At 48.6% G+C, this 19,783-nt stretch overlaps 1 protein-coding gene across 5 annotated transcripts in view; it reads left to right on the top strand.

Moving 5' to 3' along the window:
* The window catches only part of APBA1 (amyloid beta precursor protein binding family A member 1), a 69,965-nt gene that overhangs the window by 14,096 nt on the left and 36,086 nt on the right, over nt 1–19,783 (top strand). For 4 of the 5 annotated variants that reach the window (XR_007458599.1, XM_049633662.1, XM_049633679.1 and 1 more), the window contains exon 2: nt 16,471–16,566. The exons of the other annotated variant lie outside the window; for it this stretch is intronic. Coding sequence is in view for 3 of the 4 variants with exons in the window: in XM_049633662.1 (XP_049489619.1) it covers nt 16,471–16,566 (96 nt within the window). In the remaining variant the exon portion in view is untranslated. The remainder of the gene's footprint in view (nt 1–16,470; nt 16,567–19,783) is intronic. 5 annotated transcript variants of the gene reach the window in all.

The raw sequence follows: 19,783 nt of genomic DNA, 5'->3' as shown, positions 1-19,783 counted from the left end.
GGTCAACATCCCAGAAGATTATCCAGAGGAATAACCTTATAACAAAGGGTCTACCAGGAGAGCAAAGATGGGCCCCAGTGTATTTCACCAAGCAGACCTCCCCGACAGGAAGCCTTCCTGAAGTGAGTGATGTGAAAGGAACAAATGTTCCTAAACCTCTGCCGTGCCAAGTACCATACAGTGATTGGGTTGAATTGTTACACTTGTTCCCCTGCTAACACTTTCGGGTTTCATTAAGCACCAGCTACACACAGGGTGTTGTCTGTGAATAAGAAACGGGGCCTGGCCGCACAGCTACGCTCTTCTGCTTCATTTTGTTGGTGAACCAGAATGAGTTTCGGTTACTGGCCCAGGTCACAGATCAAAGTCTGTCTCACAATTTCTCATCAGCTCGTTCAGTAAATATCTTCAAGTTGCTCCTATGGGTCAGGCACTGTGCAAGACACCGGGGATATAGCAGCAACTGAGACACAGGCTCTGCCTGGAATAGACACAGACCCTGCCTGTGCAGAGTTTACGAGCCACTCTAGGCTAGTCCTTCCATGCGCCCTCAGCCAGACCCCTCCAGGCCTCCTCTGTTCACGATGCTTTCATCTGAAGCCTTAAGTAAGTGTCTCAGCTATCTCCTGCTCAGTAACAAATTGCCACAGAACACTGACCTAAAACAAACCACAGTGGTCATCTCACAGCGTTTGCGGTCAGGAATCTGGCCTGGCTTGGTGGTCCTCTCCTTTAGGGTCTCTCAGAGGCTGCAGTCAAGTGTTCCCGGCCTGCGGTAGCCTTCAGGCTCTACTGGGGAGAGACCTATTCCCGAGGTCATTTGCTTCTTGGCAGGATTCAGCTCCTCAAGGGTGCTATTGGACTCCAGGCCTCAGTTCCCACCTGACTGCCAGCCGGAGGCATCCTCGGTGCCCCATGGGCACTCTCCTGTAGGGCAACTTACTTGATAAAGCAAGCAAGATGAGAAGGCCTTAGAGGCTGATAGCAAGGTAGATGTCACAGCCTGTCGTAATGCACTCACAGAGTGACAGCCCATCACCTATGCTGTATTTTATTGCTTAGGCTAAGTCAGTAGCCCACACTCCCTCCCTAAGGAGGGGATCACACAGTGTCTGGACACCCGGGGATGGGGCTCACGGGGCCATTTGCAAAGTCTGCCTACCACATTTCGTGTCTGTCACATGCCAGCAAAGGAATGGTGGACTTAAAACCCGAGGACACAGCATGGCTTGTCCACCCCCAGCTGACCTTGTTGGCCTCTCCCACCTCTGAGGCTGTATCTGTTTCGTTGTCTGGCTGAGAAGAGGCGGATCTGCTGATCCGGAAGCGGCCAACAAGGCGTGAAGCAGCCTGGGCGCGTGGGCCAGCACAGACGGGAGCGGGGCAGCCACGTCGGAGGAGCTGGGACTCAGGACAGCCTATGGGCGTGGGGCACAGGAGGGATTGTCCTGAAGGATTCTTCACGAGGAGAGGATTTTCTCTTTATTCTCAAGGATCTGCCAGTGTCAAAGGAATTTGCTATAAAGACTCCTTCATAAGTTGGAGTGGTTTTTTTTTAATATTTTTTTCCAGTGTTTATCTTAGCGCGTGAACAGGGGACGGGCAGAGAGAGAGGGAGGCACAGAATCCAAAGCAGGCTCCAAGCTGTCAGCACAGAGCCTGACATGGGGCTCGAACCCACGAACTGTGAGATCATGACCTGAGCCCAAGTCAGATGCTCAACTGACTGAGCCACCCAGGTGCTCCAGGGCAGAGCTTTTTGATCAGTGTCCTCATGATCCCCACTGAACTTTGGGGTTGGGGGTGACCTGGGCCATTGGGCATGTTGCATTCCACCCTGGAAGCATCATCCAGGCTCTGGACCCAGTGTGTTGTATGAATTTATCACTTCCGTATACCATGATGCAGAAGAGGCTGAGAGGCACAGAGTCGAAGGTCTCGTTGGACTAAGAGATCCATGCAGGAGGGAACAGCCCTTGAGGCTGGCTCTCTTCTTGTTGCCCGGACTTCTCCCTCAGGTGTGGAGTGTGGATTGATTCTTTATGCTCCCGTCTCAACCAGCCCCTTGCTGCAGGTCGTTTTCCATCACAGGTTTTATTTATTATTGATGAAGTATGGAGAAGGCAGTGGTGAATAATTCAAGTAGGTTTCAGGTGCTGATTGAACATTAAAGGAAGGAAAGAATGAAAATAAGAGAGCCAGGGAAAGAATTCTGAATTCTGTGTGCCAACAGGACACTAGGTGTAGACATTTTCTGTAACTGTGCCGAAGGCCTAGTGGTTTTCTTCATAGTTTGTCTGATTATGGTGGTTCTCTGGTTAATAAGTGAACATACTATAAGCTTTCCATAGCAGCAGTGAAGATTGTAATGGCTTCAGCCTGCCCTCAGTGGTTCACGAATCCAAACCAAAGCAATGTTGAAGGATGATAGTGGGGGAAATGGCTTCTCCCATGAGTTCGGGAGAGTCCACAGGTGGGGAGTGTTCAATCTGGACACTTGAGAATCAACACCCCGAGATTTTCTGTCTTTTAACTAGTGAATGGAAAGAAGAAAGCATTTGAGAGATGCCCAGTGCTGTAAATGGGCTCCTGCACTGCTCGCCATTTTGAAAGGGGCTTTCTTGAATGGGGACCGACAGCTATAGGAATTGCTTCACACTGACCTGGATTATAGTAGGTGCAGTCCGACTGCCAGCAGGCATGGCCAGAAACATGGCAAGAGGGAGAGAGAAGGACATCCTGTTTCCAACTCTGGCCTGCAGAGTTGGCCACAGCACAGGAAGCCACAGCATGGGTGGATTTTGCAGCTGTGAACTGTTCAGGTCCTTGGCTTCTCTTTTTTCTACCTTTTGACCCTATCACAGCTCACTAAGCAAGTAGACGCAGAGGAAGACCTGTCAGCATGTGTGATAAAGGGCTTGGTGAGAAGAAAGGCTGAAGCCAGCATTAAGGCTGAGTCTCGCGGGTGCTCCGGGCCCTCCTTCTTTCTTGCACCCGTGTCCTTCCCCGTTGCCATGGCTTGTTACGAGGTAGATTGGCGCTGGGAGGTCTGTGTCCCATCTTCAGCCCTCGGAACCACCCTGGCCACCTGTTTCCACGAGCTTCCTCCAGTTCGTTTTTCCACCTGCATTTGTCTTGACCTTCCTCTCCTCTGCCGAGGGCCAGTGGACATGGCCCAGCTCTTGAGCCTGACTTGAGATTACCTGTTGATTTGGGTCAAATCATGCTGGCCCTGGGGACAGCTTTCTTTGGTGTGTTTGTAGGGCTCGCCTGCCACATCCCCCTTACTCGGGGTGCAGTGCAAGGATGTTGGGGGCACGCAGCAAATGTACGGGGTGGTGAGTCTACATTCAGTGTCCTGGCCTGCAGAGGCATGGGCCCTGCATGGCACCGTGTGCCCAGGTGCATTCTGATGCAGGCACCGAGAGGGCCCCCGTTTCCCACCTTCCACCCCTCCTTTACACATGAGCTGCGTGCTTTTTCACAGGTTCTATAAACGTAGCAGAGTTTAGAGTGTGTGAAAGTTTCTGGTTGCACCTCAGATCCGAGTTTATTTTCCCCAGAAATAGTAGGCGTCACTGCCAGAAGGGGTAGGCCGGCCCCTTCTCACAGACATCAGGTGATGGCGCGCGACCAGTGACATACGACTGCCGGGGGCCTTTCGGGCGCCCAGGGGTTAATGCCGATGAGCCGGACACCCCGGGAGGTGGTCACATCTCCTGTTACAAGTTGCATTATCGACTTGGGCATCTAACACCCTGGAAACAGTCCACCAGACGGGCACTGAGGTCAGGAGTTAGCCTCAGCTCACAAGTAAAGGCACCAGAGCTCGCCCTGCTGCCCAGATAGCACCTGGAGAGATGGAGAATTTTTGGATGTACCAGTTCGAGTGTCACGATGAAGAGGTAGGTGGATCCCAGGGCTTCAGAATGATGTTTGCCTCGTCGCCCTCGGCGTTCTAACCCTCGTGCTGTGAGATTGTAAATTCTCTGCGCTTCCCTCCGTGCTCAGGGTATAGGAACAGAGCAGGAGAGTGGGCATTCCCCAGGGTGGGTGGGAAATGCAGCCGGGTCCGCCTGTTGCTTGGAAGGTCAGGACGACCTGTAGAGAGAGGAGGCCGTTTGATCACGTAGAAGCTGGGCTCTTTGCTTCCTCCCCGGCAGCACTGTGTTCTAATAAAAGAGTGACTGTGGGTCCCGTGGCCTCCCCTTCTGTTCTCTGTGTTGTGTCTTTTGCTTTCACGATGCTAACGACGATGAGTGAGCTTGGTGTCTTACACATTAGGAACTGCTTTGCTAGACAAGGTGATGGGCCTAACGTACCCTGAACAGGGCCCGGCACATAGTAAGCCTTCCAGAGATGGCGGCTGTCCTTGGTAGGTGATGTGTTATTACGGCAAATAACGTGCTCTTGGCTGCATCGCTTAACGTAAACTACAAGTGACTTTGGTTTTTCCTCTTACGGAACTCAGGTCTGGAGGTCTGGGAAGGAAAGTGCAGGCCCCTGATGGGGAAATGAGAGGTTGGCTGCCTCACTTGTCCATCACAAATTGTAATGCATTTCGAACACCTAGAGTGAGGCCCTTTCAAAGGGTAAAAGATAACCTGTATTTCCGGATGGGCTTTATCAGCTGGTAAGTTACCTCAACTTAAAATAATGACACTGGTTAATAGTTAATTCGGCCTTTTTTTTTTTTTTTTTGCCTTTGAGACGGTGGCTTCAGAAGCTTAAGGCCCTTTTGATGGTAATAAAATGAATTGCTTGCTGACAGTGAGAATGCCTCTCTTTGAGGAGACACCTGCATTGCAAGGCTGTCTCTGAGGTCCAGGGTGGTCCAGGGCTTGAGAGCACGCGCCCTGCCCCTCCCCCCCCGCCCCCCCCCGTGGGAAAAGAGAGAATAAAAATGGTTAGAATATTTTAACCGACAGTTATCTCAAAATGTTCCATTGGTATTAATTGAATCCATTATAAATGTGTATATAAAACACTTCATTAGGCCCAGGCTATTATCATTTTAATGACATAATTATGCCCCTACAATGCCTGTGCTAACTTTCCTACTTCACCACATTAAGGAAACAGAAATGTGCATTGATAATATAGTTTGAATTGAGAGTGAGTAATTACGGATTTCTTAACCGGTTTCAATTTTCAAAAGCACAAACATGTCTTGGAGCAAGAGAAACCTAATCATATATTTGTTTCTTTTTTTATAACTCTAACATGGAGCAGGGCGAATTTAAAACAACTTAAATCAGTGAGGAAAACAATGTGTGTTTCTTTGAGAAAGGGGATAAAGCTGGGTCAACCAAGATGCGCAGCAAAAAAAGCTATTCGGGGATGCCGGAACTCGCGAAGCCCCACACAGTCCCTGGAGCAGAAGGTTACGTCCCATCACCTGCCACAGGCAACCACGCCTTTGAAATCCCATATAGAACCGGAGTGGTCAGCCTGGTGAGGAATTGAATGACCGAGTGCTTGATTATGGTCTGTTTGAAATGCTACCTTTGAGAGTTCTTGTCGTATCCACAATACTCGTCACATGAGGACGTGTGATTTGCAAACAGTGTCAAAAGCAAAGCAAAGAGACCGTGATCAAGGATCAGTGAACAGAACCCTGATCTGCACTTGGGTACTGATACTGTGTGAGCACGTAAGTGCAGTGCTATGTGGGTTCAGGACCAACTCTGTGCATCAACGTATTTTGTGTCTTCTTTGTCCTCCGGTACAAAAGGATCGATGTCCGTGCGTGCTTCCCCGTGTTCGACATTATTTATCAGGCTCCTGTTGTATATTTTATGGAGAACCTTGTAAACGTTAAATAATCACATGCTGGGTTCCTTAGCCGGTTAAGCATCCGAGCTCGTGACCTCGGTTCACGGTTGTGAGATTGAACTCTGAGTCAGGCTCTGTGCTGGTGTGAAGTCTGCTTAAGATTCTCTCTTCCTTTCTGTATGCTCCTCCCCTGCTCATGTCACGTACGTGGTCATTCTCTCTCTCTCCCTCAAAATAAATCACATCCTGCCCTCATAGTGCTTATTAAAGCATTGTAATTAAACTATCGTATAGTATTTCAATAAAACATAAAGGAAAAAGTGACGTATATAAGAACAGCACTAGTGAGGGGCGCCTGGGTGGCTCAGTCGGTCACGTGTCCGACTTCGGCTCAGGTCATGATCTCGCGATCCGTGAGTTCGAGCCCCACGTCGGGCTCTGTGCGGACAGCTCAGAGCCGGGAGCCTGTTTCTGATTCTGTGTCTCCCTCTCTCTCTGACCCTCCCCTGTTCGTGCTGTGTCTCTCTCTGTTTCAAAAATAAATAAACGTTTAAAAAAAAAAAAAAAAGGAACAGCACTAGTGAAACATCAGCAATTCTCATGGGAGAGGGCTCCCACTCACCGAAGAGAATAGGAAAGATTTCACTAAAGAAGTAACACTGGAAATGAGGCTTTGGAGGCTCATGGACATGTGCAGTTGACACAAGAACATGGACAAGGGCAGTGCACAAAAACCCTCAGGTTATATACAGGAAGCAGGAAATAGCTCAGTTTGGCTTGATGGTAGAGAATAATAACCGGAAGGGGGAAAAGTGGTGAAGAAACTAAGGCCAAACCTTGGAGTGCCTGAAGTGCCGGGGTGGAGTCTGGGATTTATTGTCTACACAAGCAGGAACCGCGGAAGTTTTTAAATTGGGGCGTGATTGCTCAGAGCTTGTTAAAATTGTATTAAAAAAAAATGGTTATTGTTTATTTGTTTTTGGGAGAAAGACAAAACACGAGTGGGGGAGGGGCAGAGAGAGAAGGACACACACAGAATCTGAAACAGGCTCCAGGCTCTGAGCTGTCAGCACAGAGCCCGCCACGGGGCTCGAACTCACGAGCTGTGAGATCATGACCTGAGCCCAAGTTGGACGCTTAACCGACTGAGCCACCCAGGCGCCCCTAAAGTTGTAGTTTAAAGTGGGAGTCAACAGGTACTTAGTGAAAGGTGTCTGGTTGTCTTAGTCAGTCTGGGCTGCTGTGTAAGAAAGACACCGCAGACTGGGTGACTTCAACAACAGAAATTGGGGCGCCTGGGTGGCTCAGTCGGTTAGGTATCCAACTCTTGATTTCAGCTCAGGTCATGATCTCCCGGTTCTCATGATATCAAGCCCCACATTGGGCTCTGCCTGGACAGCACAGAGCCTGCTTGGGATTCTCTCTCTCCCTCTCTCTCTCTGCCCCTCCCCTGCCTCGTGCACACGTTTTCTCTCTCTCTCTCTCTCTCTCTCTCTCTCTCTCTCTCTCTCTCTCTCAAACATATTAAAAAAAACCAAACGTATTTACTTCGCACAGTTCTAGAACCTGGGAAGTCTGAAATCAGGGTGCTTGCATGGTCAGCTACTGGTTTAGACCCCCTTCCTTATTTGCAGACGGCCACATTCTTGCTGTGTTCTCGCACCATGGAGAGCAGAGACAGGAAGGAGGCTCTTTTGTGTCTCTTCTTGTACAGGCACTAATCCCATTATGAGAGCTCCATCCCTGTGACCTAATTACCTCACAAAGGCCCCGTCTCCTCATACTACCCCACTGGGTGCTAGGGTCTCAACATCTGAATTTGAGGGGGACACAGTTCATAGCACTAGTGAAGAAGGTCCATGAGCACTTGGTGCTTGGGCCTCATGGGGTATGTGGGTTGCTTGGTGACTTTAAAAAAAAAAACTAGGGGTGCCTGGGTGGCTCAGTCAGTTGAGCGTCCGACTTCAGCTCAGGTCATGATCTCACAGTCCATGGGTTCGAGCCCTGCGTCGGGCTCTATGCTGACAGCTCAGAGCCTGGAGCCTGCTTCAGATTCTGTGTCTCTATGTCTCTGTGCCCCTCCCCCACTCATACTCGTGTCTCTCTCTCAAAAAGAATAAATGTTAAAAAAATAAAAATAAAAAAAAATTTATTTCTCAGGTGCTGCGTCTCACTCTACACAGGTGAAATTACTAAATAACCCAGTCACACATTTGGTAAAACTGTGTCATTTTTGAAGGATTATTTTCTCCTACCTTTTGTCAACGTGGAATTTTTGTCACTGAGTTTCCTTGGAAGAAATGACCAACGTGTACTGGGACTGGTCAAGGTTGGCTAGAGCCAGCCGGAGTCTTTCACCAAGGTCCTCACGGAAGGGTATCTCGGTAGGTCTTGGGGTGGCTTTGTTGTAAATTAACGCCTGCATGTGCACCTGATTCTTTTTTTTTTGTAACTCCCTCGCCATGATAGCATCACCCTCAACCCTCGCGTTGCAAGATGCCGTCTGGACTGGGAGACAGCGGGCATGCCAGAAATCACACACGGTTGTTGTATATACCCCCAGCCGTAGCCGGCAATGTGCGGTTCTCACCAAGATACCAGTAGGAGTCTGGGGGCCTATAAATTAATTTAGAGTCTATTGTAGTATGATTTTAGAGAGCCTTCTACGTGCTTTTTAATTTTAGCCATGTGTAAAAGTTTAATAAGGAAGGAAACAAGAAGAGGGAGACGAGGAAAGCATCTCCATGGGTACGTGTTATCCTGGTGAACACTCCCCCTTGGGGGGAAGTGATTGTCGTTGCTGCTGGAATCTTAAAAGACTCGTCAGACGTTGGTTGTGTGCCTTGTGCATACACAGGCCCTGAGCTGGTGCCCTGTGTACGTGGTCGCCGATGAATCCTCATGTCCGCCCCAGGAGGTGGGTAGTAACCGTTGTCCTCAATTCTCAGGAGGATCAGAGAAGGATGAGTAAGGGCGCCGAGTCAGAGCAGTGAGTGGGAGAGCGGGATTCAGATGCTGGTCTGCCCGCTCCTGCGGCTGGAGCCTTCTGCTGTCTTGCTATCTTGAAACCTCCAGAGCTTTACTTGTTCTGCCACATTATAAAATTAAAACATGCCAGCGTTCTTCTTTGTTCTTTATCCCAGCCTCTTTCCAAGGACAAATGGACCTTATGTTCCCTAGACTCACATTGTGCTTTTGGAAACAGACCCTAATATTGGAAAGCCAGATCGTGTTGAATATGAAGACGAGATCCTGTGTCTTAGGAATTTTTTATTTCCACCAACCAACAGGCCTCCCTCCTCTACTCGTGCATTCTGACTCCCTCTCAAAGTAAATAAATAAACATAAAACAAAAAGGAGGACCAAAATTTCAAAGTATGGGGGGAGGCAAGAGGGGATTTAGTTAGAACCTGGTCTTGAGAAACAATACTAAAAATTATAAACAGAAGTTTAGTTGTTTTATCTTTTGACTAATAACATGTAGGTTATAATTTCACCTACCTGTGAATTCTTTAAAAAATTTTTTTAATGTTTTATATTTATTTTTGAGACAGAGACAGAGCATGAGTGGGGGAGGGGCAGAGAGAGAGGGAGACACAGAATCCGAAGCAGGCTCCAGGCTCCGAGCTGTGAGCACAGAGCCTGAGGCGAGGCTCAAACTCATCAACCTCGAGATCATGACCTGAGCCGAAGTCGGATGCTCAACCAACTGAACCGCCCAGGCGCCCCTCACCTACCTGTGAATTCTTAAAACAAAGGAGAAGTATTGATTTGAGGAGTTGTAACTTAAAAAAAAAAAAAGCCATCGAATGTATGCAGTAGAACCCTTCTTCAGTTCACATGGTGACATCTGCAGCGTGATCCGAAGGGATCCTTCTAGTCGTAAAGAGGACGGTGTCAGCAAAGACCTGTAAGGGCTGCTACAGTTTTCTCAAGGGCCTCCCTTAATGGATTTGATATTTCAGTCATGCTTTTTCAAAGCACCCCTGGTCCCATCCTTCTTGCTAGGTTAGCGTCCGCCTCGTGAGCTGGTGTTACTCCACCAACTCTCCCAGTTGTCCGTGGCTGGTTGGAGCAGTCCTCCAACGGGGCCCGTTGCTTCGTTCTAAAATCCTGCTTTTTATTTACCGTAGAAGTACTCGCTCTTCTGCTCTGCAGCGTGCCTGTAGGCTCTGGCTTTCCGTTTTGTTTTCTTTGTGGCCTTGTAGCACCACATGGTCCCAACAGAGACCAGCCTCCAGAGACGTGGGCCGGAGAGAGGGGTCGAGGTGGACAGTGACGTCGTGGGTGGTCAGCTCAGTGGCGACTGCTTTTGTGTTACTGTGACTTTTGTTCTCCTCGAGGACCCAGTGGCCACTGCTTTCAGAGGACAACCTGCGTTTGTGTGTCCGTCTGTCTCCCCTGCTGAGCAAGGGGCTCCCTGGGTGCAGGCCAGGGGTCAGGGCCTCCTCAGACACTGTCAGAATTTCCGTGTTCAACAAATGAATGAATGGTCCCAGTGGAACTCACCTTAGTGTATCTTGTGAGTGGAGTCTCTCCAGAAGTCTCTTCAGCTCTCTGTATGTCTCTAGATCGCTGCTTTGTGCTCAGTCCTAGGGCTTCTCTGAGAAGAACACTGTCTACTTGGAAAGAGCCAGCAGACCCTTTAGTTTAGGGGGTGTTCTCATTATCATCCAGTCAGCTTTTCCAGGCCATAGTCTTCTCTTCATGCATATGTCAAGGGAGAAAGGATTAAGGGAAGGGAAGAGCAGGAAGTGTTAACTCGGTCCCTCAGTTCTTTGGGTTTGCAGTCCAACTGAGGAAACAGTTACTAAGTGCCTAGATTGACCTTCTCTGCTGAAGACAATGGGCCAGTGGCTCACAAAGAAAACCCCATCCTCTGGGCAGAGAGTAGGTGCTGGCTACTTGTCATCAGCGAGGCTCTAGTGACTTGTCCTTGACCGCCAGCTCATTTCCCACTTTCCTGCAGAGCTGCTCGACCTCCCTGCCTGTTTCCAGAACATTCCCTCCACTCCCCATCCCATCCTGCCCCATGAAGACTGCACACTTTTTAGGATTCAGCTGAAGTCTCCCCTTCCCCTAAAGCGTTGCACGTATACCCCTCCCCTCCTGCAGAATTGCGCCCTCCCGGCCCCGCGTCCCATGTACAGGTGAATATCCCTGCCACAGCCCTGCCTCCGCACGTCTGCCCCCCCCCCTCATCTGGAAAGGGATATAGGACAGGACCACAGCGTCTCTTTCCTCTTTGTTTAGCAAGCCAGTATCAAAAACAGAGGTAGGCACAGAAATGCCTGTTGAAGGAATAAATGAATAATAGTTCTCTGCCTGCTTTGCTTCCCTGCACATATCACCTCTCCCGCCAGCAGGTACAGCGTGTGCTCCTGGGAGATGTTTGATTGGAAATGAAATGAGTGACTGGCTTTCCCTCTGGATGCTTCTGTATCCTGAGGCCGTCTCAAGCCTAACAAAGGGACTATCCATCTCTTGCCCTGGCCCTGAGGAACCAGACTCTTCGAGCTGAGAGCTCTGCTCTGTGGAGCCCCAGAGCTGTGGTAGTAAAATTCGGACCGCGGTTGTGGAGAATGTGCTAGAACACCACCTGTAGAAGACAAGCAGCTTAAGACCTCCTGCAGTGAACCAGAACAGGGAGTTACTGAGTCGTCTTGGGACATCACAGACGCCTCCTTATAGACGCCCTGTGTGGCACTTTGTGAATTTTCACACCCACCTTTGCTTCCCATCCTTGGTCTCGTTGACTTAAAATGGAATGTTGAGTCAGTGACCCAGAAGGCATGAGACTTCAGACAGAGAAATACATAATAATAACTCACTTTTTGTATCATATTTTATTGGTTACACTTTGCCTCCAGTACATTCTTTGAAAGTAAAAAGTGTTATCTAGTTTCTGGTTTTCTCTCTACTTTAAAAAAAAAAAAATTTTAACATTAATTTATTTATTTATTTTTTTAATTTTTTTTTTTTCAACGTTTTTTATTTATTTTTTTGGGACAGAGAGAGACAGAGCATGAACGGGGGAGGGGCAGAGAGAGAGGGAGACACAGAATCGGAAACAGGCTCCAGGCTCCGAGCCATCAGCCCAGAGCCTGACGCAGGGCTCGAACCCACAGACCGCGAGATCGTGACCTGGCTGAAGTCGGACGCTTAACCGACTGCGCCACCCAGGCGCCCCTTAACATTAATTTATTATTGAAAGACAGAGTCAGAGCGTGAGCAGGGGAGGGGCAGAGGGAGAGGGAGACACAGAATCTGAAGCAGGCTCCAGGCTCTGAGCTGTCAGCACAGAGTCCGACACAGGGCTCGAACTCACAAACCGTGAGATCATGACCTGAGCTGAAGTCGGACACTCAACCAAGGCGCCCAGGCACCCCTCTCTACTTTTGAGAGTACAGCAAAGCTGGCAGTGAGGGGGCAAAGGGCTTGTAAAGCAGACATTTGAGATAAGTCAATACTAAACACCTTTGTTTAGGCTCCATGGGGACTGCGCCAGCCCTGAAGGCGCTTGTCCACCTTGACTTTGTCAGCAGTGGTGTGGGGAGTGGTAGGTTCCCACCAGGTGGGGGGCCTTTCGTTTGCAGACAGCTTGTAGCTTCAGAAGAGCTTTGCTGGAGCTCAGGTCAGAGTTCTAATTCAAAATGCAAGTTTAACATTCCACACATAAGATCACAGGAGTGCTATCAGAAAAGGGCTTCAGGGCACCTAGGTGGCTCAGTTGGTTGGGTGTCCAACTTTAACTCAGGTCATGATCTTGCAGTTCATGGGTTTGAGCCCCGCGTTGGGCTCTGTGCTGACCGCATGGAGTCTGGAGCCTGCTTCGGATTCTGTGTGTGTCTCTGTCTCTGCCCCTCCCCCCTAGCGCTTTGTCTCTCTCTCTCTCTCTCTCTCTCTCTCAAAAATAAACATTAAAAAAAGGAGGGGGCATCCCATCGGCCAGGAAACAATAACGAAGGAGATCAGTGGTTGACCTGCTTTCTGCAGCTTGGAGAATATGGTAAAGCTGGAAACGACACTGATGGCACTTATTCAGCAAATGTTTGCTGAATGCCTACTGTTGATGAGCCCCACGGCCAGGCCCTTGGATTCCAGAGATGATTAAGATAAGATCCCTGCCAGAGTTCTTGGGAGAGGGCAGACACACACATAATTACAGAACTTGACCCAAGCCATCAGGGGAGAACCGTATACCGTGAGTGGAGTCTGAGAAAACTTCAGCAAGATAGGTACTTTCAAATTCAGCATCGACGGTGGGAAAGAACGTGGGAGAACTCTCTAGCTGGAGGTCATTAACTGCACATGCAAATGGAAGGAAAAGTGAGTGAGCTTAGTTGCATGCAGAAGGCTAGAGTGTGGTGCCCTGGGGGGAAGTGGTCCCTGACGAGGGCAGTGTGGGTCCCTCCTCTCCCGTGTGCCCCAGCAGGCTCCGGGCGCTGGTCACTTCACCTCACTGTGGGGTCTGCCCTGCCTCTTCCACATTCCAGCCTGCTGTCTGGATAACCTGCATTCTCACATCATCCTGAGATGATCCCATGTTCCCAGTGTTGCAATGAATCCATCTTTAGAAGATTTTCGAGAGAAGATGGTTAGATAAGGAAATAGGAACTGAAGGGCTCTTTTGAAGATTTTTTTTTTCTTTTCTTTCTTTTTTAAGTGAAGGTGTAACACAGCCCTCAAACCAAGCAATTAAAGAAAAACCAGCTGTACTAGCTTCCCAGGGACCAGACCCTTAAAATCTTTGCAACAGAGGAAATTACTTGGGGGAAAACATAGATGTAAATATCTAAGGAAGCTCTTCAAATCTGAAAAACTGGGAAACTTTAAAGGCCCTATAATCTCGTGAGGACTTTCCTACATTAATTTTGAGTGGTCCACACTAAGCTAACCTCAGCCAGTACCCCTCAGCTCTCTTGGGCACCAAATAAAAACTTCTGCGTGGGATTTTTTTAAGGCATGTAGGACTCGGTTCTTGCATCCAGGGGCTGTGGAGTTAGGGGGTCCTTTACGTCTGCTCTTAACCTGCACCCACACTCTTGGCCTCACTGGGCAGTGGCTGATTTCTGCCTGTGAATGATTAAGAAGCTCATTGGTCCTCATTTCCCTGCCGGGAATCAGGTCTGTGGGCATGGAAATCAAATCCAGGCCTCACAGGAATAGTCTCAGCGTGAATAAAACTGCATTTCACCACATCATCGTCCAGGTCATTTGGTGCCCCCTGTGTTTTCCTGTAATCCAGACTTTCTGGAAAAGATGTATTTTTTTAATGATTTCACATAATGCTCATTGAAGTCCCATTATTTATTTATTTACTTACTTACTTACTTATTTATTTTAATGTTTATTCTTCAGAGAGAGAGAGTGAGTGAGCAGGGGAGGTGCTGAGAGAAGAAAACACAGAATCCAAAGCAGGCCCTAGGCTCTGGGCTGGAACCCACGGACCACGAGATCATGACCTGAGCCGAAGTCGGACGCTTAACGGACTGAGCCACTCAGGTGCCCCAAAGTCCCACTGTGTATTAATGTACCCCCTCCCCTACTCAGCACAACCAATCTTGTGGAACATTCTCCTTTTCCATGCAGAGGTCCTGTGCCACTGTTTCTATCTCGGTTTTCCCAAGGGGGCCAGTTGCAAGAGATCAGAAACAGATTCAGCTGTCACTGGTTGACCCTGCTTCCGTTGTCTGGGACGTACCTCCCCTCACACGGCCACGCTTCTTCAGAGAACAGATGGTCACGTGGGTTCTGTTTTAGGCTTTCTATCAGACTTCAACAAATGGTGAAGCGGGGTATATCCTTGCCGTCAGAGGACCTTGGCTGCAGCATTCTTCAGCATCCCTGTGGCTTGCCTGAAGATGCCCTTCATCTGTCAGGATTTCAGGATCACATACAGAGATGCCTGGGTACTGGCTGGGGAGGGTTTCCAGCGCCCGTACTAGTCCCACCCTCCGGCCTGCTGGCTCGATTTTTTGGCCGTTCATTGGGAAGGTGTTTACGGAGCACATGCTGTGTTGGGCCCTCACCTGGGGCTTCCTGTTCCCCGTCCAGCAAGACCTACCTGTGCCACCACCAGAGGCAGTAACACACCTGACAGGGACCATATGCCCCGAAGCTATGTTTCTACCCCCTATTTTCAAACCTATCATTTAATAAAGGATTTTTGAACTGTTTCAAGAGCAGCCAAGGTCATATTGTTTGGATGCTGAAATTTCTCTGAATTTTCAGTGGCCTGTGGATTAAATCCGAAAAAAATACTTGAAATCTGGACTAGAGAAATACAGGTGGTGTGGTTTCTGGCCATCAGTCTCAGCTGCCATGTTCAGGGTGCCTGAGTGGTTCATTTGTTAACATCTGACTTTGGCTCAGGTCGTGATCTCACGGTCCATGAGTTCGAGTCCCACATTGGGTGAGTTTGAACCCCACTTCGGGTGAACACGAGCCCCGCTTTGGGTAAAATACGAGCCCTGCTTTGGGTGAGTCCTGCTTCTCTCTCCCTCCCCCTCACCCTCTCCCCCTCCTGGGATTCTTTCTCTCTCTCTCTCTCTCTCTCTCTCTCTCTCTCTCTCTCTGCCCCTTGCTCGTTCACATGCACTCTCTCTCACTCTCAAGAAAAAAAAAAAAAAAAAATGAAAAATAAGTAAAAATACCTGTTTGGGGGCACCTGGGCAGCTCAGTTGGGTAAACTTCTGACTTCAGCTCAGGTCATGATCTCATGGTTCATGGGCTCCAGCCCCGTATTAGGCTCTGTGCTGACAGCTCAGAGCCTGGAGCCTGCTTTGAATTGTGTCTTTGCTCCTCCCCCCATCTCAAAAATAAACATTTTTAAATGTTTAATTAAAAAATACCTGCTTTCATTTTTCCTTTTCCATTCAGGTAGTCTTGGGCAGGTGGTTTTGTAAGACCATTAGCATCCAAAGTCTTTGTCAGAATTTTAAAAACCACAGACTCATGTGTATCCCCATTAGCTTTATTCGTTTAGGACTTTATTCACCTTTTGCTATGTTTAAACACTTGGCCCAAGGAGGAACAAAATGGCAAAGCTATAAAAGTTTCCTTTAAAAACATGGTGGAAGGGGTGCCTGGGTGGCTCAGTCAGTTAAGCTTCGGACTTCGGCTCAGGTCATGATCTCACAGTCTGAGTTCGAGCCCCGCGTCAGGCTCTGTGCTGGCCGCTCAGAACCTGGAGCCTGCTTTGGATTCTCCAGAGGCAGGGCAGAGGAGTCTCTCTCTGCCCCTCCCTGCTCATGCTCTGTCTCTCTGTCTGTCTCTCTCAAAAATAAATAAACATAAACGAAACAAGAAAATATGGTGGGAATCTAAAAGAGCTCAAGGGGCGCCTGGGTGCCTCAGGTGGTCGAGTGTCTTTTGATTTTGGCTCAGGTCATGATCCCAGGGTCTTGGGATCCAGCCCTGCGTCAGGCTCTGCACTGAGCGTGGCGTCCGTGTAAGATTCTGTCTCTCCCTCTGCCCCTCCCCACCTCTAAAATGAAAAACATGAATAGAAATAAAAGAGAGCTCAAAAAATGCAGACCTTTTATGTACTGTTGGTAGCTTCTCTGCAAGAAAGTTTTTCACTGTGGAAGCGTTTATTCGGTTCTGTGGGGCCTTGTCCTCTGGCCCCCGCCCCGGCCGGGTGTTCCCTTACCCCCCCGATTCTCACTGTGTCCTTCCCTTGCTGTGTTCCAGTCCCCGTCTCCTGGCAGTTCCCCTCCCCTGGGGGCAGAGTCTTCGAGCCTACCCCTTCACCCCAGCGACCCCGCGGAGGCCTCCTCGAATAAAGAGGTAGGGTGCCGTTTTGTTCCAGAAGCCACCGGCCCGTGTGTTGTCTTACTCTTCTGGTGTGAGCTTTCTTCAGCTTCCTGCCCAAATCCCCCAAATTCCCCTCGCGGGAGAGAAATGCAGATTTCTCCTCTCTAGCCTGGAGTTCGGTGATTGAAGCCGCACGGTCCAGCCTGGTAGCTACCAGCCACAGGTGTCTATTTTGATTAATAAATGACACAGAAGTGCACCTTCTCAGGCACGCTAGCCACAGTTCAAGTGCTCAGTAGCCGCATGTCACTTGTGGCTATTGCATCGGACAGGGGAGATGACACAGAATTTCCATCATTCCAGAAAGTTCTCCAGGACAGTGCCAGAAACTGGAAGGGAAGAGCTCTGTGTAGCAGCATCCTTCCTCGGGGAATTACAAACCTTGGTTTGGGAAATGGACTGGTTTCTTAAGTACCCGTTTATTTCAGGCCCAAGTGAAATCTCTCTCATGACATCAGGATGACCACTGGTCCTGGTTTACCTGGGGTGGTTTCCAGTCCACCCCTGTTGTGCAAGCAGTGCAGCTAGTGAGCACCCCTCTCCCTTTCTTTTTTAAAAAAAAATTTTAATGTTTATTTTTGAGAGGGAGAGAGGGTGTGAATGGAGGAGGGGCAGAGAGAGAGGGAGACGCGGAATCCAAAGCAGGCTCCAGGCTCTGAGCTGTCAGCACAGAGCCCGACATGGGGCTCGAACTCACAGGCCATGAGATCATGACCTGAGCTCAAGTCAGACGCTTCACTGACTGAGCCACCCAGGCGCCCCTCCAATCTTCTCTATCCAAGAGAACTTTCTGCATTGGTGGAAATACTCAGTTCTGTGCTATCCTATATGGTGGTCCCTAGCCACATGCACCTAGGAAGCTCTTGAAATGTGGCTGTTGGGACTGAGGAACCGAATTTTGCATTTTATTCCAATTTAATTAAACAGTCGTGTGTGGCTAAGGACTCCTAGAGAGCACAGCCCGGAAGTGTCCCTCTCCGACAGTAAGTCATGTGGTCGCCCTTCTCAGCACTAAATGGTGCTTGCTTCCAAGCAAGGTATTAAAAGGGCAGGTGTTCCTCCTGGAGGGGGGGGCGCTGCCTTTTCCCACACTGTTGTCCTTTTACCCGCGGCCAAGTGCCACCCCAGCTATTTATGAAGTGGCCTCGGGTAACTGTGGGGCTGTGCCTATGTGGTCTCCAGGTGGGTTCAGCTCACTCCAGCCCAGCCAGTGCTGAGGCTGTGCATGAAAGAGGTAAACCACAGTCAATGACTGTCTCCTTTTCCTCCCTTTTGTTAAGCATATTACGTTAAATGCGACAAAAGGAAGCGGTTTCCATTTCACAGCGAGTGGCAGATCACTTCTAAAGGGAGTCTTCATTAAAATTTACCCTTGAAGCATCACTGAGTACACACACTTTTGCCATTAACTATTCACACAGGGAGAAGTAGATTTTTTAATAACCTGTGTATGTTAACCCAAACGAACATAAGGAGACGTTCTCTGAAATCACACCAACATTAAAATTTAAATTTGAAATACGCTTTGTCCTCCTCTGGTCTTGTCCTCAGACCCTACCTCATGGGAGCGGAGGGTAACTAGGTCACTGTTTCTCCGGACCCTAGATCCCACAGCTCTGCCTTATCCTTTGTTCATAGTACATGGATGGGTGAGAACAAGAAACAAGAAGAAAAGAATCAAGGCCACAGTGATCATAACTAATAAAAAGCGGCTATTTCTCGAGCATTTACAGTGGTCAGGCATCGGGCCAAGCAAATCATAGATAGTATCTCATTTAATCCTTACAGTAATTCTGTGAGGTGTAGGACTCCCTGTCCTCACACTGTGGTTGAGGCAGCATAGAAGCTCAGTGACTTACCCAAGGTCTAGGGCCCACAAGGGGTCAGGGCAGGCTGTGAATCCAGAGCCCCTGTGGGCCCAGGGTCTGAATGCCAGGGTCTTCTGCCCTTGGGGCAAAAAGTGCCCGCAGGCCACACGCTGCGTGGACAAGGTAACTTGTATGTCATGACTCCAGTCGTCGGGTCTCCTGGCTCTGCACATGGTTCAGTGTCTCCTGGAAAATCCCAAGGACTTTGGCCTTTCATCTTCTTGACTGTGGCTTTATTAATTCTTGAATGTGAAGGATCAACTCATGTTCATCTCTGTCCACATGTGAGAAAACAAAGGGCTAATCAGACATCTGAATATTCAGCATTTGATTATTCATCAGATATAATAAGCAAGGCAAATGTGTTATTTCTCGGTTCCTACGGGACTTGGCACATGTTTCTGCATATCCTTAGAAATAATGATGAAAATCCTCTTTGTGTGCAATAATTAGAGATTCTTTCATTTCTCAAAACTCTTTCCGTAAGAAACTTACTACCCCAGAGACTAAAGAAAGCCAGTCATGAGCTTATGAATAGAGAATAAGTAAATGTACCAAATGCCCTCCGTTGTGGCTCTAAATAAAAACGGCAGCTTTTAGAACTATAGACTCAAGTAATTCTTTCGTAGCTTCTGCTAAAATCTGGGGACTGTCCTTGAAGTGAGCATTCAGAAAAAGTATCCTAATAGGCCAAGAAAGTCTGAGTTGGCTTCTTGGGTGTACCTGGAGGCCAACCCATTTTGATTAAACAAAGTAAACCCTCTCTACCCCAGGCCCCTTGCTGTTGAGGGCAAGGACGAGGAAGGTGGTTGGGAAATACTAATTTTAAGATCTTTAGTCTTTGTGAAGACTGGCTCCCATCTACATACCGCGAAGTTACACAGTTTTTGTTGTTTTTAGCCAGAATTAGAGCTGGCTATTGCCCCTCAACTGACCCTTTCTTCTCACTTGGATCAACAAAAAAGTAAAACCAATGTCAAGCACCATTGAAGTTGAAATTGTAGTTCTCTTTCCTCCTGTCCACCTATCTTAGCTTTCCTTGGGGTGCAGGTTTCCATAAATGCAGAGGTTCCTCTGCAATCTAGCATTTAAGCTGCCATCCGATCAGGTTCTAGAAGGTTTCTAGCCAATCATGCCCATAGCCCAACAATGCTGCTGGAAGACCCTTGCTGTGAGGTGTTACTTAGTGTAAGAAATTCCACAGTTTTCAATTCACTCCTTTGTTTATGTTCTTATGTTAAGGTAACATATACTAATCACTTACATGATGGAATTTTTAAACCAGCAAGGGACAAAAGGAGCCAATGACCTTTCATTCCCAG

This window comes from Panthera uncia, chromosome D4 (assembly GCF_023721935.1).
Source record: "Panthera uncia isolate 11264 chromosome D4, Puncia_PCG_1.0, whole genome shotgun sequence".
Lineage (NCBI taxonomy): Eukaryota > Metazoa > Chordata > Mammalia > Carnivora > Felidae > Panthera > Panthera uncia.
The sequence above is the reverse complement of the archived record's forward strand: the minus strand, read 5'-3'. Positions and strand labels throughout refer to the sequence as shown.